Source organism: Hippichthys cyanospilos, chromosome 10 (assembly GCF_059441005.1).
Source record: "Hippichthys cyanospilos isolate Australia breed blue-spotted pipefish chromosome 10, RoL_Hcya_1.0, whole genome shotgun sequence".
Classification (NCBI taxonomy): Eukaryota; Metazoa; Chordata; class Actinopteri; order Syngnathiformes; family Syngnathidae; genus Hippichthys; species Hippichthys cyanospilos.
Genome location: NC_142378.1, coordinates 17,673,216 through 17,699,372, shown reverse-complemented (window position 1 = coordinate 17,699,372; position 26,157 = coordinate 17,673,216). Strand labels below are relative to the sequence as shown.

At 39.7% G+C, this 26,157-nt stretch overlaps 1 protein-coding gene across 6 annotated transcripts in view; it reads right to left on the bottom strand.

Annotated features, from left to right (window-relative positions):
* The window catches only part of pip5k1ca (phosphatidylinositol-4-phosphate 5-kinase, type I, gamma a), a 33,133-nt gene that overhangs the window by 3,697 nt on the left and 3,279 nt on the right, over positions 1–26,157 (bottom strand). For 2 of the 6 annotated variants that reach the window (XM_088425714.1, XM_088425713.1), the window contains 17 exons: positions 18,236–18,267; positions 17,110–17,196; positions 16,770–16,900; positions 16,570–16,687; positions 14,184–14,336; positions 10,856–11,155; positions 9,834–10,042; positions 9,668–9,751; positions 9,516–9,564; positions 8,282–8,366; positions 7,329–7,490; positions 6,918–7,056; positions 6,168–6,200; positions 5,970–6,089; positions 3,246–3,480; positions 2,213–2,281; positions 1,386–1,475 (listed from right to left, as the gene is read on the bottom strand). In XM_088425714.1, the coding sequence (XP_088281840.1) occupies positions 1,386–1,475; positions 2,213–2,281; positions 3,246–3,480; positions 5,970–6,089; positions 6,168–6,200; positions 6,918–7,056; positions 7,329–7,490; positions 8,282–8,366; positions 9,516–9,564; positions 9,668–9,751; positions 9,834–10,042; positions 10,856–11,155; positions 14,184–14,336; positions 16,570–16,687; positions 16,770–16,900; positions 17,110–17,196; positions 18,236–18,267 (2,096 nt within the window). The remainder of the gene's footprint in view (positions 1–1,385; positions 1,476–2,212; positions 2,282–3,245; positions 3,481–5,969; positions 6,090–6,167; positions 6,201–6,917; positions 7,057–7,328; positions 7,491–8,281; positions 8,367–9,515; positions 9,565–9,667; positions 9,752–9,833; positions 10,043–10,855; positions 11,156–14,183; positions 14,337–16,569; positions 16,688–16,769; positions 16,901–17,109; positions 17,197–18,235; positions 18,268–26,157) is intronic. The other 4 variants (XM_088425715.1, XM_088425716.1, XM_088425717.1 and 1 more) reach the window with 4 other exon arrangements.

Below are 26,157 nucleotides of genomic sequence, written 5' to 3'. Positions count from 1 at the left end.
GATATGTTGCTCAGTAGTTGGGTACCATTACTATTGACAAGTGATGTAATGCTACAAAGAGTTAACAGTTATACTAACATCAGGCAAAATATAGATTTGCAACCTGAGTAGATAATGTGTTTTCTTATATTATGTTACCATAGCAACAGCAAGCCTTTCAGCACTGCATCTGTTCTCATGAGAAACATAGTACCCAACAATCTCTTCAGAGAATCTGCCTTCCCTCAGGTTGCCATCTTGCTATGTATATGTCAGCATACCAACAGTTAGCCTAGTAGCACTATTTCAGTTTATAATCAGAATTATATGTGGCAAAATGGCAAGAAATCTTTATCAATTCAGTATAATATATTGTGTGACCAATGTTGCGGATTATGGCGTCCATCAGAACTGGCACTAGTTGCCCACTCGTCCTTAGAGTATGGCCTATGTCAAAAATGTGAGGATGTTGCTTGCGCACAGCCTACTTGTCATGTCTTTGGGCTTAGGCCTGGGCTTTATAAAATCAAAAGAAGTTTAGTGGAAAACTTGACATAACAAAAGACTGGCCCACAAACGTCTGCTAACGTAATACTAACACAGAAAAGGCCACTGAAATTTGCATTGATGACAAAATGTTATAACCATTGAAGCATACATGCATCAACATATATAAATTGACTAAAATTATAACAATATACAGTATTACTGCAGCTTAGAGTCCTTCAGACGTGAAATTGTACGCCAATATTATTATGCAGCCCGTGGGCTGATAAATACAGTACACCAAATGAATGAATCCTTGAAATAATAATGGACACTTTTATTATTCACATTCTTCTACACACCAATGCTATAGGTGAGGTTTTTTTTTATATATATATGACACTGCACTATAGAATGCTGTTATATATTAAAAACATAGCAGTCTTTGTTGGTGGTTTATTTAACGGCTTAAACTCATTAAGTGAGGGCACCTCTGTTTTGCAAAAGTTCATCTGTTTTCATTGATATTTTGGGGGGGTTTGTTTGGTTTTCACTTGGTTTTGTTTGGTTTTCGAATCGCATGACCGTTAGGGAGATAATGACGTGGTGGGCCAAAAGTGACCCCACGGCCCACCAGTTGCCCACCCCTGTGTGAAGCCATTGTTTTGCCGATTTAGAACTGAGCAGGTTGATGACAAGATGTGGCATGGCGCATGCTGCTTGCTTTTGAAGAGACACACGGTGGCTGCTCGGTGCACTAAACAGTCACAGCTAGGTGACCATTTGCACCCGGATGAATGCTGCAATGCGCGGGGTAGGGGAGAGTTAGATGGACCCGAGAAGCATTAGAACTGCTACAAACAGAATGCGGAGGATTCTTCTAGCACTGTGTATTTCTTAGACGGATGCTTCTCACTTACTGTCTCTCTTTCCCAGTCCCCATCTGGCAGGGCCTTTGACTCTGAGCCATAGTGTAGCGGAGAGTACACCCAGGTCTTGTCCTCTGGAGGCTGTTTTGTTTTTGTTTTTTTACACGCCAAGCACGGCAGAGGGCGCCAGGGGGACAGAGGAGAGGGCCAGTGGCACAGAGATAAGCGGCGGCAGTGGCAGGCAGGCGGGAAGAAAGATGCAGGAGGTCGCAGGAGAAGAAAAGACAAGACAGGAAATGATAGTTAGGGATGCATAAAGGGGGAAATGTCGCTCAGACAGCTCGTGTTAATCGTTGAAGCCAGATGTTGCTCTAAAGCAGCGATTATCACACAGTGTGTTGCGGTCAAATGTCTTGTAGGAGGTGATTGAGGTCAGTGATGGAGGATGATGAAAGGGAATTAAGTGGCCAAAAGGGCAGTCTACTGACTGACACGTCAATGAAAAAACACCACATGATGTTAGTTTGCTTACCTGACTGGAACTTCCAAAGTCTCAATCATTACTGACACCAGCGATAGATTAAAGGGATTTACATATGCATATAGCCATTTTCAGCAGTAAAACGTTACTAGTATTTTGTCCATAATTAATTTGATAACTTAATCATTGACAATGTACGATTAACTTATTTAAGAAGGCCTTTTGCTCAACAGCAATAACATCAAAGCATGGCTGATCTTGGGAACGTCACGTGACCAAACTCAGAAAACAGTTGCACAGGTGCAAACGCTGCACAAAAAGGCGCACGCCACCAACTGTATACTAACACGGGCCAGTTGGCAAGTCTGACACCCGGCTCCGTCTACAGATCACTTACTGGGCAGCCGGATCGCCACTTGCCCCTCTGTCGGAGAGGTGGGACCACCCAAGTCCGTCCGTCGGGGAACTGACAACAACGGCGGAAGCGAAAGATGACAAATGGACAAAGGCGTAAAAAGAGAGAGTGGAAAAGGTGACATGACGAGGGCGGCATGCTGAGGTGAGAATGGAAAAGAGACGTTCCCTCAAATGATTCACAAATAGACTTACACACATGCAAGGAGAAAATATCTGTACCTCGTCGTACATTCTGCACACTTGCTCAACTTAAGGATGAAAACTGAGTTTTGCCATACCATACACAGCCATATACTTTTCTGAGTGTCAATTGAACCTAAACCTGTCTGACCTCTGGGTTGACATTTCTCTCTCACATAACTCATACAATAAGATGTTTAATCCCCGTTTTTTTTTTTTTTTAAATGTCGCCTCAAAAGCTGTGTTGATCCCAAATCCAAGTGATGCAAAGCTACCACTCACTGGTGTCTGTTGTCATTACAGTAATACAAACGTTTGAATTTTAAGGACAAGTTGGGTTTTTTGGGTTTTTTTTTTCACACGTTCTCTTTAAAAGCGTACCTGACTCATATAATCATAGGTGACCGTAAATAGTTGGATTCCTGAATGAGTTAAAAATAACCATTCATTCTGGCAAATTGATGAACTGATTGCGATATTTGTTATTTGAACTCAATTCTTTCCTATTCTAGTTCATCAGATGCGCACATAGACCAAACTTATATATATTACACAGTAAGTTATAACATATTTTGCTTTGTCATTTGGGTTTTCTGTTTATCTTTGTACCCAGCAAGACAAAAAGGAGCATTAAGTGTGCAGCTGAAATGCAGCAAGGAGACTGACAACATGCTGTTATCGCAGCACTCGGAGTGCACCGCACACACATTCATACCCTCTCTAGAGTGCCACGGCCCACTACTATGCCGCCCCGTCTGTCAACATCTCTGTGGGAGAGCATTACACAGCTTCAACACATGAGAAAATGTAGAAAGCGTAGCGTGTGGTCTTACAAAGTAAATATCCGTGACTGGCACATCGTCCTCGTCGTCCACCGAAGCCTGGCTGGTGCACCCCGAGCCTGACGCGTGGCCGGCCGTTTCTGCCGCCACCACGAATAGCTTGGGACTGGATGGAGTGGCCCCGGATGCCTCGGCAAACACAGGAGTGGCAGTGGCGGGCGAGGAGGAGGCTTCAGGGGTTAGAGAACAGGTGGAAGGTGCAGCGGCAGCCTCCAGTGCCTCACTGCTGGAATAAAACAAGCATGTGGTGTTCGTGTGTGTTTTGCCAGCTGTAGTGTAGCCGTGATCCTTTGTTGCTCTTAAACACAGATTAGGAGCATCCACGCTTCTGTCAGATCTACCGCCAGAGCTTTGTGCAGCCTAGTACTAATATAAAGCATTAACATTGGCCGAAGGGATAAGTGTAGTCTGAAAGGAATACTAAACTTATTTATGCATGTCAGCGGCAAAACCTTCATATTTTGTGTGAGTGCTGAGGAAAAAAAAAGTTTTTCGTGTACAACTAATATCTTTAAAAATCATTTTGTCACTTTACTTCTACTGAAAATGACATTACAAGTGCTCAGAAAACATCCAAACATGGCTCAGCTTGCGAGCCATGTCACATGATCATATCCAAAAATGGCCTGAGCTATGATTGGTCATTATCTGAGCTTTAGGCACGTGGTGTCATTTTCAGTTGTACATGAAAAATAATTTATTAAAGGCGAAAAATGAAAATCCAACGTTTTGGCAAATTTACATGTTACATGTCAACTTGTACCATAGAACGCCCCCAAAGTGTTATTTTCCTTCAATGATGCGCTTCTAAGAATTGCTTGCTGGCATGACAACGATAATCATCCCTTGTATTGCCTCGACACCACCCCAATCTAAGAATAATTATGTACCTACTTTATCTGAGGAGCTGTTCATATTTTTTTGAACTGAGTTGTTTCCTATATTAGTTACAAAGTTTCAAGTGGCAAAAATGTGTTTGGGAGCAATCAACGTTGTAGTACATTATGAATTTATGAGTCGTTGTTTGGCAAGGAGAGCGATTTGATAGGAGGAATGGGTGGTACTCTGTGTGGTCTCTTGAGACGTCTTTTGCTTTGTTGGCTCTCCGGTTCATTTTGATGTCAATGAGACGCTTGTCTTTGGTTTCTTTATTCACTCCGCATCTGACTCCCACTAATGATCGCTACGATATCAGCGTTTTTGTTATTGTTTTGTTGTGACTAGGCGGCTTTTGAACGACATCATGAAGATGGAGCGGCAGCCATACAATGAGAGACGCGGCTTAAATAAATGAGACGTTTCAATTCCTGGTTAGATTTGTCAGTACGCACCCCCCAAAAAGTATTATTTAATCAGAAATTAAAATGCCAAAGTGCCAAATGTAATTTATATGCATATATACTGTGTAAAGTTTAAAATATCAAATTAATTATTGATCAAATACAATATATACTTTTTTCTGCTGAAAATGGTTAAATAAGTTGAGAATCCCTTTAATGTTACCATGCAGACATTTGTCTTTGCTGACTGTGTTTTAGGTATGTTAATTTAAATGAACACACCACAACATTAGGCAGACGTGAATTATCTAAGGTGCCCCTCCAGTACAAGAGCATTACCGACTCACAAAATCTCATTTCCTGATAGTGGAATTCATAACAAATCAAGGAACATTAGACTCATTTTTTTTGTTTGTTCAGTCTCTGCGCCATGCTTTACCTTGCCCCCCCTCTGGAACTCCATCTATGACCTTAGGCCATTTGTCTCGCCACTGCCCAAATCAATGCACTCAGATCCTCCCAAGCCTACACCCTCCCCTCTTCTTTGTGACCCATCATCACATTAGGTTAATTGTGTTGTAGAGAGATGAGATTACAGCGGTTTTTCAAAAACTGAAACATAAATCAGGTTAAAATGTGCCAAAAATCAGGTCATGGTGGCTTTACGGGAGTCGCCTTAGGCCCTCAGGACCACTGCCCTACTTCCACTTGATGGTTACCCCAAATTTGTCTTAACAGCTTCCAGCAGCACGAATAACACAATCATATTTACGTCATATTGAGGTCACACACAAACTATGTTGAGAAGGGGAAAAAAAGCATTTCTAATATGATGCCATAGTCCATCTGGTGCTTTGTCAACACAGTTTGAATATAAATCTATTTTCTTTACTATTATACTGCAGTATTCACAGGTGACTTGCAGTTTAGATGGAGCCTATCCTTTTGAAAACAGACACGAGTGAAAGTAATTTTAGGTCATAAAGCAACATCCACATCCAAATTGATGTGCAAAGCTGTAAGTGAGGCCTAAAGATGCCTATTTTGACATAATTTAAATTTACATTCAATTTGATTGGTATTTTCTAATTTTACCAAATAATTCCACTAATATTTCTTCATATTGTTGAAGACTTCAGAATTCATATCAAAATACGTGAAATTTAAAAAACACGGGGAAAAAATGTGAGTGTGCTTCCAAGCTTTCTTGGCCGGTACTGTAGATAAAGATTCACACTCAACTTCGCACCTATGAACAATGTGGAATCTTCCACCTAATATGCAATTTTTGGAGTGGCCGTAAACTCACACAAGCGTCGTGACAACATGAGAACAAAGGTCCAAACTAAAGTTTGTGCAGCATTTAGCCAAAGTTATACAAACCCTCCGAGAGGATGGACTTTGGGGGTTTCATTAGACAATGACACTGCAGTACCTGGGTTCAGGTGAAGGCTGCGGGATAGAGATGGTGGGCTCACTGTCGTGTCTCTTTAATTCCACCTCCACTGTGATGGTTTGCTGGTCCTCTTCACGCACACGCAGCTCCTCTTGGGTTCTGCACGCAAATACACATACGGGAGTCATGTATGAAAACAACAAATGTCCCGACCGTTGCGGAATGCCACTAACTTACCTTCCATCGTGGCTGAGGGACTGGGTGTGCCTCCTGAAGACAAATGAAGCAATTTCAAGCCCCATCATTGACTTTGCCAGTAACACAGCTAATCATCAGATAGCAAAACGATCATTATGGGTATATATTTTCACCCCCCTGCACCAAACACTGCCTTACACAGATGACTCTGACTCTTTCTCAGAGGGCAGTAAATGTGATTTTTTGTCACATTTACTGTATATGTCAACTACAGCCTCCCTTATTCTAGCTGTCTTTTGGACAGCCAGTCAAAAGCCCGCTGCCATAAGCTACACCTTACACCAAGACCATGGGTGGGCAATTCCAGCCCTCGAGGGCTGGTGTCCTGCACGTTTTCCAGTTTTCTCTCTTAAACACACCAGATTCAAATAATTAGAATTATTTTCAAGCTTCAGCAGAGCTTGTTGATGAATTATGGTTTAACGGCTAATATTTTGCATGTTGTCGATGCTTCCCTCCCAAACACACCTGCTTCAAATGGTTAGAATAATTTTCAAACTCTTGCAGAGCTTGCTGTTGAGCTAATCATTTGAATCGGGTGTTATGGGGAAAGGAAACTAAAAAACACAAAGGACTCTGGCCCTCGAGGACCGGACATTGAGAACAAGGAAACTAAAAAACACAAAGGACTCTGGCCCTCGAGGACCGGACCTTGAGACCTGTGCCCTAGACCTCTAAGACGCAGGCGTTGAATGGGAGAAGTTCGCCTCAGGAGCCACAGGATGTTACCTGTAGCGCGGATGCTCGGCAGTGTCACAGGGGGATCGTTCAGGGATGGACAAAGAAGTGGTGGAAGAGAGCGTAGTGGCAATGGACGCCGTGGTGGCCTCCTCAAAAGAAGGAGGCGTGCATGGAAGATCAGCTCGTCCTGAGGGTTTCATATAAAAGGAACATTTGAACATACAAGTTGCAGAAATAACTAAAAATAGACGATCATAGAAAAGCTATGACAAGATAGGCCATTCATCATCAAATTCAGTTTACATTCAGTTTCATTGTGTCATTCTTTTAGGTACACAAAACGGCCAAAAAATTAGGCGTATGTAAACAATCTAAGGAGAGCCTGAACAATAGCTCAAAAACAAATAAATAAGAGATCATTTCATTACTGACAGGAGGGGTAATTTGTTAGACAATTACCTTCATCTTCCAGCGTGGGGAAGCTGCGAGCACCCCTCAGGTCATAGATGTTCTCGTCTCTCTCGGAGGGCAGCTGGCTAGCAGACCAGGCTGCGCCAGGACCGCTGCACTTTGGTACGCTGAGTGACACGCGGCCCTTCTTGGAGGGGGATGATTTCAAAGCTGCACAATGCACAAAGAAAACAGATTCAAACATGAATGAAGATCGTTCAACAATCAATCTCAGGGCAGAGGTCCTAAGAAAATGTTCCTCCATCTCTTATTCTCTACTTTGTACACTTCAGCTTTGGAAAAAAGTGTATAGTTAATAATAAGTCGCATGTAAAATAGTTTTCAATATTCATCAAGAAAGAACGGTTTATTCAAGTGGAGTGAGTTGGCGTGTGCAATACGAGCAAGTGCTGTCGTGCTCTAAGTAATTCGAATGCTGAAAAAATTAAGCAGCATGTTATATATACTGACTTCCTATTATTCTTTAAGAAAACAAACCGATTTTAAAAAACATTTAACATACATAAAAGGTTATTGTCTGAAAAGCCATATCTTTGTACTAACAAACGAATGTATTTATTCTTAGAATGAGTTATAATCCTATACACTATAGTGCTCTAAACCTCATGTTTAACCTCAGTTGTTTTGGTAGCAGTCTGCCTGATTGTTATGCTCTTTTTCTCTCAATAAATTTGTCAGAAAAAGCCCCATTTTGCCAATGTCTTGCCTGTTTAGGTTTGAAGACATTTTCCCGTGCTGAGGAACCGTGACTGAGTGATACTATGATGGATGGGATTAAAGAGTCTTACTTGATCTTTTCACAAGAAAATCAAACAAAAAGAGCAACTGAACTCCCTCACATGACCTAAAACAGCACCGAATAAGGCAGTTTGAAGACTATCTCGTATTTCTTTCCCACGCAACACTGCATTGACTATGTAAGGCAACAAAACGGAACTCACAGGAACTCTTTCTGAAAACGGTGCTGCTCATGAACTTGAAGAACCTGTCAGCATAGAATCCAGGCCGGTGAACCGAGACAGTGTCCTGCAGGTGAGACGAGAGGGATTAATGAGAAAGTACTTTCAGATTAATCGATCTACTAATTCCATTTGTGTTCCATTTCAGTAATGTATTTCTCCAGGTCAAGCCACTAGTCAGACAAAGCACAGACATAAACACAGGCAGATATGAATGATTCTCCAGCGGGCTGATGGGTGACATTGCTTTACTCTGAGGGAGTAACAACGCAGAGGCTTGAACGCACTGGCCCTTTAAGATTTTTCTCTCCACATTAGGTCCACGTGCACAATCTAGTAAGAGCTAATATAAAACCTACATTATTGATAAAGAAAACTAGAAACAGATGAACACCCACAACCTGTCTGACCCAACATCTGACAAAATTACAAGCAGTTTATCACTATAAACTGCAGTTTACATGTCATGCTATGTTTTTCACACAATGTATGCTATTAGGACACCCAGTAAGATGTCCTAATAAAATGCATTCGTCAAATCATTGTTTCGGGTGTGGCCCATGCAGCCCGGTACCAGTTGATCCACGGACCGGTACCTGGCCGCGGCGGTTGGGGACCTCTGCTCTAACAAGGAATACTCATTAAGAACCAAGGTCCCAAAAAAGAAAAAATCCATTACAGCTCTCGAAAAATGGACCATACCTATCCACACACTTATCAGCCGAGATTTCAAAGCCACCTTTAATTAAAAAAAAAAAAAAAAATCCCAAATAGGCCTGATGCTGAAGAAGGAACATTATATATTTCCTAACCAATCATATTTTCCATTAAAGGGCTACATAGATTTCACATTTGTAGGGTTCTGAATGAATATAAGATGGCATTGGTATGTTGAAAAACACAACTCAAATTCTTTCCAGAAGAGGTGATCTCAAAATCTGAAGTTTGCGGGGAGATATTCTCAAGTAAAAACCTTAGACAATATTCAATTTGAAATTCTGTCCATCAGAAAAACGGTCAGAGCCAACCATCTATTGAGTGACTTTGGTATAGCAGATGCCATTAATAGTTCATCTAAAAAAAGCAGACTCCTGCGATTTTGGGTACCAAATGTGGTGACCCATGAGTAAGGGGACACATCTTTGTAAGTGTGAGGTGATGTTGACGCTTGCTCAGATGTGAGTCAGTGTTTGCTGGAGCGTTATTAAAAGCTCACCCCGTCGTGCACCAAAGCCTTCCATGTGTGCTCCAGTTTCTTGATTAACCTGCACAGACAAAAGAAAGACAAGACAATAAGGCTGGCGGGTGTGCATGTGAGTATTAAAAGACAGAGCAAAGCTCATCATGCGGTTCTCCTTTGTTGCTTACCTGTACGACTGTAAGATGTCAATGATGCCAATGTAGAGCAAAAGTCGTTCTCCTTTCCCGTTGACAGCAGGGATGCCACCCATCCTAAAAGACAAGTGCAACTACAGTTAGGTCCATAAATATTGGGACTATGACACACTTCCGGCGCCTCATTAGCTCTACTCACGTGTCTTCGGTGTCAATGGAACCCCCACAGGCAGCGCCGCCCTGGATGGACTCCATGGCGGTGGAATAGAGAGCCTTCTGCTGGGCCAGGGGCCGTTTCTCGTCGCTGCTGCCTTGAGAGCCTTCCATCTGTCGTTCCCTATCTCCCTGGTCCATGTTGTGAACGCCCAACAGGAGGCTGTAGTCCATGATCTTGAAGCTTTCCAGCACCTGAACAAATCAAATGACAGGCTCAGGATGGATGAATGTGCGGGAGAAAAGCTTTTATCTAGAGTGCAGAACGGTGTCGGCGCCAGAGGGACTCAAACCTGTTAATGTCAGTCAAGGGATAAGTCAGCATGCATTCATTCATTATCCACGTTCTAATAAAAATGTAAGGCACATAACAAAAATGATGGCAATGCATGATCAATTTATTGAGCATTTTATCGTAGCCATTTTTACTAATAAGAATTTTACAACACAATTTTTTGTGTTTTTTAAAGAAAAGTCAATTTCTTATCATTTGAGAATATGAATTAGGCAGCAGAGAAAAATCCATCTGTTCTTATCCATTTCAGGGGACATTTTGCCAACTGTCAACTGAAAATGACATCACAGTTGCTCACGGCTAAAGCAACGACCAATCAAGCCCAGCTTACAAATGTCAGGTGACCAAACTCTAAAAATAGTTTAAAACTAATAGTGATTTATCACCATTAGCACATGTGTGACAGTTCATGTTAAAATAGGACACAATTGCCATGATCAATTGCATTCAACATAGGTTTTCTTGTGTAACATTAAGCTTCTTTTTAGCATTATGATCACACTTTTCCAAAACCAAAGCAAAAACTATTTTGGAAGCTCACTGAGCTAAAGTCTCACAAGATTTGCTGATGCCATTTTCCAAAGTACTTTGGCTGTACTCCAAATTGTACTACTGTGTCACCTACTGTATACTTTCTTTTTTCAACTGTACGCATAGAGGAATACTACGCACACTAATTACTGTAGTTTAGTTCCCTTCTCACACAAACTTACCAAACAGTCCCTTTGCAGGGTCTTGACCAGCGCGTTGTATGTGTCCTGGTCCAGCATGAGTCCATCCTGCAGGTCCTGCATGAAGTCCAGGTCTTTGAACGTGGGCCGGGCCTTCTCGCGTTCCTTTTTGGACGCCCGCCTCTTGTAGGTGGAGCCCTTCAAGTCGTACTTGAGATGCATGCGCACGACGCGGGGCAGCACGTTGTTCATCACCACCACGCGGATGTTCTTGCCACCCGACTGGACGCAGTAGAGGCCGAAGAACTTGGGCAGCAGAGTGCGAGGATTCTGATTCAAGTTCTGAAGGCAGAAAAGGTGATTTATTAGGAAAAAACATTCACGCAAGCACAGGAGGAACATGCAAACTGAAAACAGACATGCCAGACCAAGACTTAAACCCAGAACCTCAGAAATGTGAGATAAACATGTTTAACACAATGTTGCCATAAGATTATTATTACTACAGATCCATGTCACAAAATAAACTCACTAGATCCAATTTTGAGAGTCTCCATAGTTGGAGTTACGTGGATGACGGAGCAGATGTGTTGCTTTGGTTTAGCCAAACTTAGCGCTAGGCTTTGATTCTTGGTAGGTCTCCACTTCTTGTCTTTGCTACCACTCAAGTGAGTTCTTAAACCGGCTTCTTAAAAGCAATGGGCTCTAATTTAAATCTGTGTGAGTGGTGTCATGCAGATGAGTTGTTTCTGTTTGGGTTATTTGATAAGAAGCACTGAGTGAGTGACGATGTAGAGTGCAACATTAGCTTTTCACCTTTGCCACTAAGTGGTCAGCTGTTGGTGTTGCTCACTTGTGACCAAAATAGTGTTGTGTAATGAACATTTTGCTTTACATGGTGGTGAATCTGTCTTTTTTTTTTTTAAAATGACAATGAATGAGTTGCATGAGCGCATGTTTGATTAAGAAGAACCTTTTGGGGGGTAATATTACTACGGCAACACCCCTTCCCTTTTTTTAAACACATTCAGATTGCTGTACAATCTATTCTTGGGTATTCATTGCAAAACTCAATCATTCACATTATCTGTGCTCTTTCTGTAACTCTTATGCAGTATTTTGTCCAATCCTCTGATCCTTACATCAAAGGCACATCCCCTTATTGGGAAAGCATTGATGGAAGACATTTGAGCAGAAATTTCACTGAGATGCTGACAATATGTGGAAGTTCAACATGGCACGACCACTGAGTTTTCACACCACCAGAAGTGTGCCATGCCTTGGATAAAATACTGTGAGAATGATGTGGTGGAAAATGATCAACAGTCTTCGCATCTGTATGTTTCTGCCCTATATTTTTGCACAGTGGCTCCGGAAAACCGCAAGAATCTGCAAATCGTGATGCATTCATTTTTAAGGGCAATGTATTAAGAATTTTCAGGGCCATTATTTTAAAGTGAAAATTGTTCCCTACGGTCAACACAGTTTTAACATTTAATATCAACCATTATTTGTTTTTCTAAAGGCGGATGCCGATATTCATCAAAATGTCGAATATCAACGCTGCTAATCGGTTTCTTTCAGAGTAAAACAAATTTGAAATGATAAATTGTTTTGGGATCAGCGTGGTTGCTACAATATACTGTGCTGTATTTTATAAACTATATGTAGAGTTCAAACTATTATTTCTGAGTGGTTTGCTTATAGGCCTAGTTTTTCCTTCGATTTTGTATTTAAATACTGTTAATCCACTTCTGTGTCTTGTCGATTTCCGCTTCCAAATTTTGCTCCCTCCCGTGTCAATGATAACAGATTGCTGTGATGGGTAAGGAACTGGTGGAGAAAGATACAGCCACATAATACAATCAAGCCTTAAAGAGCATCTCGTGCCCTCAGCAGCCACAAAGAGCCCAAAGAGAAGCAAGACAACTCGACACGTGAAAGCGGGAGGGGCGGGATGTGAATGTGGATTAACGCATGTGACAGATAAAAAAAAAATAATCTGCGCTGAGAGTGAGAACGGCCGAAAGAGCGATGTGTGCGTGAGGATGGATGGGGTGTATCACTCAGTAGACAGAGAGAGGCGGTTACATCACAGTGATTCGCATGCAGCCCAAAGCCAGCCTGCTCGATCAACCCACAACCACCGAGTCAGTCAGCTGCGACAGACATGTGGAGCTGACTGCATGTAGCAACGCTTACTAATTTGGTTCTTGTGTCCATAAGTGTGTGTGTGTGTGTGTGTGTGTGTGTGTGTGTGTGTGTGTGTGTGTGTGTGTGTGTGTGTGTGTGTGTGAGAGGCTTTGTGTTGTCTTGTCTGTCTTGACCTTGGCATGGCTTTCATCTTTTTTAGCAGACTTCCACCTCCAGGGCTGGAGCATTTGTCACCAGTGATATCATTAAGAGAAATGCTATGGCCTACAATCAGATGCTAAACAATAATGAGATTTTGGCACTAAAATATCATTTAGGTTTGCCATTTGTGAAACATTGATCCTTCCATCTTTTTGATCCTCAGTATTATGATTGAAATTTAACTCATTCAATGCTAGGGATGTATTTTCCGGGTTATTTATTTATTTATATTCGATCCCAGATACTTATGAATGAATTCAATACTTAAGTATCTGGGAAAAAATGCCCTTAATGTGCTTAAGTATCCATTTTATACTTAAAGGGACAATGTGTAAGATTTAGACAGTTTTTCATTATGGACAGCAGGAGGTGCTGCATTTACCATTGTCCGTAGCTATAACAGACATGGCAGCCTCCGGAGTACCACCCCCAAGTAATATAATGTAATGATAACTAGACCTATGGTTATATTTAAAACATACTGTTGGTCATTAAGAACATATTTATTTGCATTTAAGCTCTAATTTCATCAAATTCACAAAATTCTACCAAACCAGTAAACATAAAGCGGTAAGTTTGAACTCAGATTATAACAATAACACAGTGCAAACAAATCCTTGACTTTTTCACTTCAAATTTTCATGTTTCAAGAACAAATATGTAAATGTGAACTGAACTTTTTAAGCACAGAATTTTTCTAGATACTACATACTGCAAATGACCAATCAAAATGACCAATCAAAATGAAGCATTTTTTTCCCCATTGTACACTTTTCTACTGCATTGCAACATCAGTCTTTTTAATTGTTCAGCTCTAATGAACACTTGCCTTTGCACCGTCACTGAGTGGGAAGTGATCTTGCGCTGAAATTGTTTTTTTTTTTAACTTCACGATGTTTCCTATAAAGAGTGTTTTGTACTTTGACCAAATTGGAAGGCAACCTTCCACTAAAATGAGATTGTGGTTTGTTTTCTAGGTTCCGCTGTGTGGCGGGCACGCCGCATGCTCTCCTACCATGTAGTAGCCTGGCAGCAGCTTCTGTAAAAACTCCGCCTCCTTGTGCATGACCGTCTTGATGATGAACTCGTCGTCCTTGGTGAGATAGAAGACAGAGCCACTCGCGCCGGGATTGGACAGCTCAATCAGCGGCTCGTTGCACAGGGAGTACTGAAAAGGACATGGCAAATATTGACTTTGCATGTGTGAAACTCATGCTACTAGCGCTTGCTGGAAACAAAAGAAAACAGCGGTGCCTTGAAATAAGAGACAAATGATGGGAGTAAAAGTGCCAGTTTGAATTTGAACTTACTGTACTTACTGGGTCGCCTTCAGTTATTTACAACTTTTTAAATGTTCCAAATTTATTTCACAAATCAAGACCTCTTACTGAAACATAACTTTGATTTGTTCTTTGGATTTTTTTTGCTTTGCAGAGACTTGCATCAATTACAAATATGAATAGTTTAGACCCTAGCACAGATCCTTGGGGAACCCCATGAGTGATCTTCACTTGATTTAATTTTATGTTGCTGAGATTCACATTTTAACATTTGTTACCAAAATAACTTTTTATCAATTTAAATGCTACACCTGTTATGCCATATCTTTCTAAATTAATCATTAACATACCTTCATCTATAGAATCAAATGCTTTTATTTACTGTTAGTCTATGAAAAATACAACAGTAAAGTCTTTATTCAGTTTAATAATAGCTATTGCTTTTACAACTTGTTACTACCTTTGAAGTGGTCTGTTTTTCTTTGAAGCCATGTTGATTTTCACTTAAAAGCATTTTTTTTAAACGTTGGCATTAGTGATACTGGTCTATAATTAGTTAACAGATATCTCTCTTAAAAGAAACAGGAATAACTTCTGCGGTTTCAATTCTTCATGAGAAGATACCCGCTTTGAATGACAGGTTTTTATATATATATATATATATATATATATATATATATATATATATATATATATATATATATATATATAAAACAGGTTGCAACAAGTATTCTAGGATACTGTTGACTAATGTGATTTTAGAATGTACTAGGAATTGTTATTCTTTTTAATTCTTTTGACACCATCATTTACAGCACTAAGAAAACAAAGTGGAGGAATTATATATTCAGTTCTATTTAGTTATTTCATTTTTCTTTTCTTCCTAATTTTTTTCTTCTTCTTATAGCTTCTTTTTTGGTAGGTTACTACCAACATTTAATATTCAAGACATTTATTGGCAAATTCTACAATTTTATCTATTACGGTATTTAAAAAAAAATGTTTATTAAGATAAACAGTTTTTTCACACTATTTTTGATGACCTAGTGTAGTTTTCTATATTTCTTGCATTTTATCCTCCTAGAATAATGCTTACTTGTTCTTATAATAGTTACTTGTTTATTTGTTTATTTATTTATCCTTGAACATTATTTCAGCATTCAGCTTTATTTGGCTTTCATCTTTGGACAATGTTTACCATATTAATAATTTATAAGAGACTGCAACGCCTCATATCATCCTGAGACCCTGCCTACTCATTTATGTCCACTGTAGTGGACATTTTTTGGTCTACATCTTTTGACTCATTTGAGTTACCCCACTCAGTACCAATATGCTCAGTGGAGGACATCCTGGCTTTTCCGATGATGTCTCATGTGTTTAGGTGAGGTGAAAATCACTTTGCCATCTTGCTAAGACAAAATGGACACAACGGTGGGCACAGAGGGATAACCACTATTTGGATCTTCATTTGAATAGACTTGGGACCTGTTTTGATTTTCTACAGTATTTCCCATTTAAAAGCAAAACTGCAAGTGTGAGCTTAATCTGATTTCAAATATATGAGTTGTATTTATTTTTTTAACCAAAACAATTTTGGAAAAACTACAAAGCCAGGGAGATGATCAATTATTACACATTAATAAGGATGCCATTTTATGGTCAGTTTTATTCATAAACATTTAATGGGTTAGTGTTGCAGAATCAACTGTTATGTTACTGGGTTTTATAATTACAGGAATAATGACAGGTGTTACACATAGTATTGATATAATCATTTGGTTTCTGGTGTGTATTTGGATTTTAACAAATCATATTTAAAATTGTCACGTATTATTGCAAGTTATTGTCATTTGAGAAGCTTAACATATCCATTAATTGCTCGCCCATTGCTGGCCCCCTAAACATGTGTTAACAATGTAGAGAAACGATGGCTTCTAATGACAGCAATGGCTGCTTGATGTTGAGGTGCATTCATGGCTCATCATCATCAAGCTGTCCATGCTTATTTTCACACCCACGTTTCCATTTAATGAACCCCTGTGAGCGTGCGTGTGTGTGTTTGCATCCTGTTGCATCCATCTGGTACCATTAATCCGAAGCAATTTACAGTCGTCTTACCAAGTAGTCATCCGGCCTGATGCCGAAGAGTTCTCGAAAGTAGCGGAAAGCCACAGGAGCGTACGTTTTGAAGCGGAAGTCTGGGAAGTGATGGGCTGGGGTGAGGTTGCTCCCTTCACTGCAGCCCGGATAAACAACAAATCTTCTTTAGGATATGAAAGACATCATTTCAAACGTTATACATGACGTGTGGTCCAGACCTAGGGAAGAAGATGCTCTCCACTACGTAAAAGTCCTGCATCAACACATCCCTCTCGGGCTTGGAACTCAGGTTGCCCACTGTGTAGCCAATGCCCAGCTGGATGGCTCCTTTCAGGGCAGAGGATGTGGTCTGCGGAAGGGAGGGCAGCGTTATATCGGCTGACATTTCAAATCTGTGGCCAGGGGCATCTTAAGACCCATGGGGGGGCCATAGACACTCATAGAATACAGGAAAATGACTGAACGTGTAATATCAAATTATTAACATATGAATAACAATAAATTAATACATAAAAAAAAAACATTTCTGCATTATGGATTGAGGCCAAGAGAACCAACCTTTTTGTAAGTTGTTTCTCCTGAGGCATCCACCCCCCTATGGCCAATTTTCTTCCCCTGACCAGGAAGGCCTGAGGAGGACGGCATCTGAAAAAGCAAAAGAAAATGTCGATGAGCAAAAGGGCCAATCTGTTTGTCGCATTTGATTATCCAGATATTAAAAGACCATCATGCTTTGATGTCAACTCTGTGGTAAATATGCATGAAAAGCAAATGACTGACCATATGTTTAGCTCTGTGCTTCCCTCAGGAAGATGACAAAGAAAAGTTACCTTTTGGTTTTGAAACCCTAAACCTAACCCTTGATGAGGGGAAGTAGTCTGAATGTTTTGGGTTTGAGTTGGTTTTCTCTGAATTTTGATGATGTTCTCTTGCCCTGCGTATTGGTGTCTCGTTTATTTTGATTGTCTCCACTTGTGTTAGTGAACCTGTTCCGTTGTGTCAACCAATCAGCTCCCTGCAAAACTTGTGTCTTGTCCTTCATCGTTGTCTCCTCAGTTTTTATTGGATTTAGTTACGACTTTCTTCACCATCCTTGTTTGTTATTGTCAATTGGTTGCTATCTTGTTTGGTTTCACTTTACAGTAGTTTTGTTACTTTGGTTCTTTACTTTTTTTTTTCCATCTTTGCAAAATGTTTATATTTTTGAGCGTAATCTGCATTTTGGTCAACATTTTCTCAACCCTATTCGAAACCTGACACCCCCCCCCACTCTCCACCTTGACTATGAATACAGCACTACTACTACTAATACTACTAATAATAACGCACAATTTCTCTGTAACTCTGTTGTAAATTCAACTCACCAAACAAACTACAGTAATACTCCTTGCACGCTGACAATGAGAGCGATGCTGTCACTGATTGTAGTGGAAGTGCAATTACATTTTAAGAAAATTAAACACATTTTGTGATGTGAGTGCTGGTCTTTGTAAAAGCAAAAACTATGATGGCCATAGAGATGGAAATGGAATTTTGAGTGACAAAGCATGCAAATGGTCAAAAGGCTCAGTACATTATGAGTTTTACAACTAAATTACATACACAGATTAATTCGACCAACTAGAATGTAAGTAGCATGCAAAATAATGACTGACGGCTTGCATGAATATTCTACATTGCATACCTCCGTGATGAAGGCTTTCCTTGCAGCAGCATCTGAAAGCAAAACAGAGAAAAGTCAGATATGATTCTCCAATCTTGTAGGTGATGGTAATGAGCATTACAAATTATATACTAGATGTGCAATTTTAAAGGGATAGCAAACATATTTATTTTCAGGAAGAAAATGTTTGTAATTTGTCTATAATTAATTTGATGAAACATTTATTATAAAAGTAAAAAGAAACCTTCAAAAACACATTTTTCCACTTCCTTTTGACTGAAGGTGACATCACATGTCCTCAGAGCTCAGGTAATGAACAATCACGGCTCACCTGTTGTCTGGATTTGGTCAGGTGGTGTTCACAAGCTGAGCCATGATTGGTTGTTACCTGAGGGCTATGCATGTAATGTCATTTTCAGTCAAAAACAAGTGGCAAAAATGCCCTTTCAACAGTTTTAAATGTGCATGAAAAACAATGGCGTTATCAAATTACAGATTTTTTTTCGAACTGCTGAAAATGGCAAGTTAAGTAGAGTATCAATTTAAGACTTTAAATAATGTGAGAAGTCAGAGTTGCCATAGAAACGCCACAGGACAAGCACGGGACAAAAAAGTAAATTTCACACAGGAAGGACAGTGCTGAGAATCAAACAACAAACCTCAGAACTGTGAAGCAGTCGTGCTAACCACTTATCCGCTGTGCTACCTTGGCTATATAACACCATAACATTATATTATCTGCAGCCTGGTGTTCTCATTAACAAAATGTCTGTAACACAGTTTTCAGGCTATGATTTTGAATCTGGGTGGGTTTTCCTCTTCTTTCCACATTCCATAAACATTCTAGCAAGGTTAATTGAAAATGATCGTGTCCATATATATAAACGTGATCATTTGTTTATATGTAACTTTTGATTGCCCAATGGGCAATCCAACTGTACCTTCGCCTGTCGCCGGAAAGGTGTGAGCACTGACAAGGGAAATCGATATATAAAATGGATAGCCTAATCACCGATTAATTGGCCGATGGCATCTATTGCCGAAACTATTTGAGGAATGAGAGTGAATCAAATGATGTGAATAATGCGACGCATGGATGTGTAACCGCAACAGCCGCAGCTTGAGTGTGCAGCCTCTCGTCTGCCTCTCGTGGACCGCTCATGTGACCAGGCAACAGCAGAGCCTGTTTTCTGCCCCTCCTCCTCTTTTCCCTCATGCTCTCCTTCACTTTACCACTGTCATACACGGTCACACTAGAATGAGCACGCAGAGGCACATGCACGTGCAATCGCAGCCAGCTCAGATGTGATGAAATGAAAGAAGCAAGCAATGGTTTGAGATTGCAAATGTTAAAAGCCTTTTTTTTTTTTTTGGTCCTCATGTTTGTTTGTGTCTGTGTTTACTGTGGAAAAGTAGGCGTGCAAATGGTCAATTGGCCATGCTTGACAGTCTGTGTAATTTATCTGACTGTGGTTGCACCAACATGTTTATGCATGCGTAGGTAATCACGTGCGAGAGTGAAAGGGGCACAAAAATCAAATAACAGGCCAAATTTGAGCATTTTTTTTTCCTTCCGTCAGCAAGAGAGCAAAGACTCTATTGTTGGGTCACTAAAAGATTATCCTAAGCGACTTTGCTGTGATGAGGAGTGTATGAGGAGGGTTTTTTCCTCACACCAGATCCACTGGAAAATAGTTGGGCCAAACAATGTTAAACATTAAACAAGGCAAATGTTTACAAAGCAAATCCTTGTGTGTATGTTGTCACGGTAACATTTTATTGTTCTTGACATAAGTGTCATTATACAATAGTCACCTCCTTTTAACATAAAATGCTTCATAAGACAAGAACAAGGCACTGCCAGGAATAGAAAAAACAAAACAAAACAAGATATGAGTAACTTTACATCTAAAAAGAATCAACCCCTTATATTCTATGGGAGATAAGGACTAGGCTGGCTTGTGTATAACTGACACCCACTGAAAAGCAGAGAGTAAAAATAATGTGTCAAATAAGAGTTATTAGATGGACATATAATTACCGGTAATCTATAATTGCTCAAAACTGATTGATGTCCACTGAAACACACTGGAGGGATGCTAAAAATGCAGATAAACATTCATCATACATTTCTCACTCCCAAAAAAGGAAGGGAGAATGGAAGGGGAAAAGAAACCTAGAAAAAAATTAATATAGTTTTATAGTTTATGGTTTTTGGTCCCCATTTATCGTGAAAAACAAGAAGGCGGCATTGCTTGGCAAAAACATAGTTAACACAGCTAAGTTAACAGTAGGGGGTCTCCTTGGCATACACAGTTTGTCCCTTGTTTCTACTAACTTTCTTTGACAACAATGTACTGATTTCTTATTAGACAAGACTTGCGCATTATGTTGTAGCATCTGTTTTGTTTTGTTTTTAAGTCCCAAAAACCTCCAATAAGTGAGTTTTTATAGAGGAAATGGCAATAGGCAGCACAGGAATAAAAAAATGGAAGACAATAAAAGTACATGTAAACTAAAATCAACACTTAATACATCTGGCTGATATGCTTGTATTCTGAACAACAACTGTCAGCCAACTCATTTTTGTGAAAGTCCTCTGCATGAATAATAAGAAAATAGACTGTTAACTACGGAGGCCCTGAAGTGCAAATGAAAAAAAAAAAAATACCGAAGCAAAATTAAAAAAGACAAACGCATTTACAAAAGACAAAACAAAACGAAGAAAGAAAAACACAATTTAAGAACAAAGCGCAAAAAAAGAAAAGAAAAAACTTTTTACAAAAGTCGAAACGCACGCAACATTTCGAGAAACAAAACAAAGAAAGAAAAACGCATTCCAAAAGACAAAACAAAACAAAAAGAAAAATGCAATTTAAAAACAAAACGCAAAAAAAGAAAAGTTTTTTTTTTTTTTTTTTTTTTTTTACAAAAGTCGAAACGCACGCAACATTTTCACAAACGCGCGCAACATTTTCACAAACGCACGCAACATTTCGAGAAACACTATTATTTAAAGACCAAACCGGAAGTGGTGGGGGCGGGAGGGAATAGTGGACTCACGACTGATTGGACGAGGAGGGGCAACCTGATTGGACGTAAATTGACTTTGTATTTGAACAGGAGGATGTTTCACGGGACGTAATCATTTCCTTAAAAAAAAAAAAAAAAAAAAAAAAAAAAAAAAAAAAAAAAAGAGCGTCAACACCGATTCTATCGTGGGCGCTTTCCGTTTTTCAAATACATTATTTTGTTAAATTTGGGGGATTTATCTTAAATGCTTGTTAATCATTTATACCCTCAAAATGAATCACTGGCTCCCCTTGTTGAGTTGGGGTAAATATTTCTAAATATCTACAAGCATCAATGAAGTACCCCCAATTCTGCTATAACTGCTGGTTTTGTAATAAATTCAATTGCCTAATTTTAAGAATTTTTTTAAAATGCATTTTAAATGCATGCTGTTGGTTCGATTAGGGACTCCAATATCCCCAAACACATCACTGAAGTCCATCCCTTCATGCTACAACCTCTGGTTTTCTAAAAAATTCCTTTGCCTAATTTAAAGGATTTTTTTATGCTTATTGAGCAATAATTTAAAGTTTTGTTTTTGAATTGCGTTTTTCTTTCGTCTTTTTGTTTCGTCTTTTGTAAATGTGTTTTTCTTTTTTTAATTTTGCTTCGGTATTTGTTTTTTTCATTTGCACTTCAGGGCCACCGTAGTTAACACTATAATGTGCCACAAGAATGGATCAATGGCACATACTCCCTGAGGACCAGCTAAGTAAAAAGCTGTCACTGAGATGATTGTTAATTATCTTGTGACGGTGCTCCGGCTATCGATTTGTAATCAGTTTTCTTGCCAGGACAAAACAACTGAGTCAAAGTGCTCGGAGTTTGCAGGATGTGCAGATCCAATAGAACAGCAAGTCAGCTTCCTTAATAGGAAGTAGGAGTAATTTTCACTGTGATATTTTAGCCACCAACTTATGTGACTCCCTATATTCCTGAGTGGAGTGGGTCAAAGCGATGTTGTCCTCTGCTGTCAGAGCGGATCACACCCCTTGGATCAGACACCATGTGTGTGAGCGAGAGTGTGCAGGGATTGAAGGGGTTATCCTTTGGAGACAAGGACGCATGCAGTACTAAGAAAAAGCTTGGTGCAAATGGTGGAGTTAAAAAAAACAAAACAAAAACGCATCGTGTTGTTAAGAATTTTCCCCACTCTAAACATTCAGTCTTTTAAACTTTATTCATCCTGAATTAACAATATCAAATATTCATAGATTCTACGTGAGCAATTTATAACCCAGCATAGGCCAGTATTAGAGCTGTCCCGATCTGATCACATAACTAAGTCATTAACTACCATTGACAATATAGCTAAAAAAAACTAATGTAACTGTGCATACTGAGTCAAATTTCAGCTGATTGCCATTGGCAGATATAAGACTGGCTTTTTTTCAGGGCCAATAATACTTTAGGACTCTGAGGTATGTCAATGATCTGCAGCAACGTTGCATTTTTTTCAATGTAAAAAGTATTGAAAAATATTTAACTTGCTTCAAATTCCATTTTGACCCTACATTCAATGAAGAAACTATTGATGTTGGTGTGTATGACTGTGACATGCCACCATGAAGCTTGGGGATGTCTTGGACTGTGTCAGACGGGCAGCATTGAGAGGCATCACTATTTTCTCTAAGGAAAAAGATCGACTCAGCTCAGCCCTCATGGCACAAAGGACACATGGCCAGAGCTCTGCCTCTTATGCAATTTCACAATGCCCCCCCCCCCCCCCCCCCCCCCCCCCCCCCCCCCATTCTTGAGCTTTACTGACCCTCCGAAATTGAGGAAAGCTGTCATCCAAAGAGAGAAAGGTCCTTTTACAGACATCAGAGAGGAGTGGGATTGGATGGATTCGCAATGGACTTAACAGTGAGTTATTGCTGAGAGCAGCATCTTAGAGCTGTGAGTCAGGCGGATATAAGATGCTCACACTACAAAGCCTCATACCTGAATGGAAATTTGCTACACGGATTAGAGCCAGATGAATTTTTGACAGAAAAAAAACCTGCAGATTACCAATTAATTATCCGAATAATTTAACAATTTCTGATTAATAAAATACAATTTGTTTCCTCCCAAAGTATTTCAACAGGCATCAATTATATACAGTTTCACTATTCATGCGCAGGCCAGGTCTAATTCGCAAGGAACAACATTAAGTACAGTACAATGAATAAAGGAAAAACAACCTTCCTTTGTGATTTTAAGGACAGTAATCCTTGTAAAGTGTGCTTTGTGTTACAAGTAATTGAATGAGAGTCATATTTACATCCATGCTTAATTTATGTTGCATGTATTATTATTTTTTTAAACAAACTGAATAAGTTAAGTGCGAAGTAGAATGAAATACTTCTGTAAACAAATGTGGTGTAGTATAACACTGGATGGATTATGCTGCTTAATCCAATCGACAAACACAATATTAATTACAATGCAGCATTTAGACTACTAGGGATGAATAGAATGTATTGGACCTGACTTCCCCTTTAAAGGCACCATTCCAGCGAATACTGTATAACTTGTTTTTGAGGTAAAAATAATACTTTTCAAGCTACTATCACTTGTCAAAAAAAAAAAAGAAACCACGAAACAGGAAAGATAGAATGGATGCTAATTGGCACAAGCTAAACCAAAGGCATATTTGTTGAGTCGGTATTCTTTTGTTTATTTCCATCCATCCATCTGTCCATCCATCCATGCATCCATCCATTTTCTAAAGCTGTTTATCCTCCCTAGGGTCGCCGGCTCGCAGGTGCCTATCCCAGCTTCTCGGGCTGTAGGCAGGGGACACCTTATACTGGTTGCCAGCCAATCGGAGGGCACACATACACTAACAACCATTTACGCTCACTATCACACCTGAGGGCAATTTGGTGTGTCCAAAACAACTACTATGCATATTTTTAAAATGTGGAAGGAAATCATAATGCCCAAAGAAAATCCATGCGAGCATGGAGAGAACATGCAACTCCACACAGGAAGGCCATGTTCACCTAATGACTTTCGAGTGCTGCGTGAGCATATCAATACACTTCAACCTGATAGCTACATATGTTCTTGCAAATGTTGTCGTTTAAACTAAAAACAATCTTGACAGTAATGGACTGAGGCTGGATGGCTTTCACATCGCTGGACCAGATGTTTTGGTCTGCGCCAGAATTGGTTTGCCGTGTTCACACCTGTCCAAATGAATCACAGCAAGGGAAAACTATAGTACATTTGAAATGGACTGATGGGTGTGAGTGTGATCACACAGACAAACACACAATTGGGTATTTCTTGTAATTGTACTGGCACTATTTTTGTTGTGAACATACTGTATATATGCATTCATTCGAATGTAATCAAAGCTCTTACTGAGCGTGCAGACATCCTCACTTGAAGCCAAAATCATGACGTTAATCAAACCGCGTCATCCTCTACATTCTTTTGTGACGTCAAACATCTCGGCTGAAGCCCCAAATGTTACTTATACAATCCGCCAGAGAGTTAGGGAGGGAAGGAGTGAGCGTGTGCATGCAATAGCAAAAGGACACATCAGGACAGAGCAGATGGAACTGCCGATTTGTGCTTCTGTCAGCAATTCTGACAGGCCTCCCACCCTCCAGCAAGGAAGGTGGGGGGTGGATTGTGGGGGTCAAAGAAAGCAAGGATGCGAGGATTTAATCGAGCACTTCATTAAGCAAGGGATGTTTTCACAATGTTAGCTGGGTTAGCCACACAAAATGTCTCAACAAATAAACACAATTCACTTCCTTTAATGTTCTGTTCAGGAAAAAGTACCCGGAATTCTTTTGGGCAAGAAGTTCACAGGAGGACAAGAAATGCACTGCTGTTTGGTGACATGGAGTGCACTACTACACTGAACATGGAGCACAGGTAGCAAAATAGAGTTGTCCCAGGAGAATATATACCAAAAAAAAAGTATATAGACAACAGGGCTGTGGATTTTTAACTGTATCACAATTCATATTTTTGGGTCCAGATTCAATTCAGAATGAAGTTTTGATTCAAATAATTTTTTGATTCAAAATTATTTGCTTGATAATGATTTCTGCTTCAATGTATAGATGAGTAAAAATTGTCATGGTCTACTCAGGTCATTCTACAAATGACAAACAGACATTAAAGTGCCTTTTTTTTACATTTGTTACATTTATTAGAATTTTTTTTTTGTTTTTACATTTGCAGGTTACATTAGAAGTTTTTAATTGTAAGGAAACTGACTTTTTTCCAGAAAAACAATGCATGGACCAAAACTGCAATTATTTATTTTGATCCACTGACATGCCAGCCTCTAGGATGAAAGACGGAATCCTATTTACATGATTAGGCATTGTAAACATAAAGAACTTGATGGACCATTTATTGTATTTTAAGTCAAATATCAAAGTAATTTCGCACCCATCATTTTTCCACTTCCTGTTGGCGTTCGTGTGACTACGCTGGATGTGAACCGCCAGCCAAGAGAGAGGTAACAACACGATATCACATGCCAACGTCATTTTGCAAAGGCGAACTTCAAAATAAAAGCAAACTACGGTCCTTGCATTGACCTCCGTGTATTATTTGATGTGTTTGTTTAGAGGTTGGCCTTCGCAGCCCGCCGTTGGCAAGTGATATGATGTTGCTGCCTCTCTCTTGGCAGGACCTGGACAGCGTAGTTACACCGAAGAAAACAGAAAGATTTTTTTCACCTCATGATTAATTTTGGAACATTTTAGATTCTTTCTGAATCTTGGTTCTTTTTCATCATTTTTTGGCACACTTCTAATACCATACTCTAACTCTTTACTGCCAAGTCTTTTTTTCTATTTGCGTTCAGGCTCAGCATAATTATATGTTGTTCATTACTGCCACATCGATGCTAATGA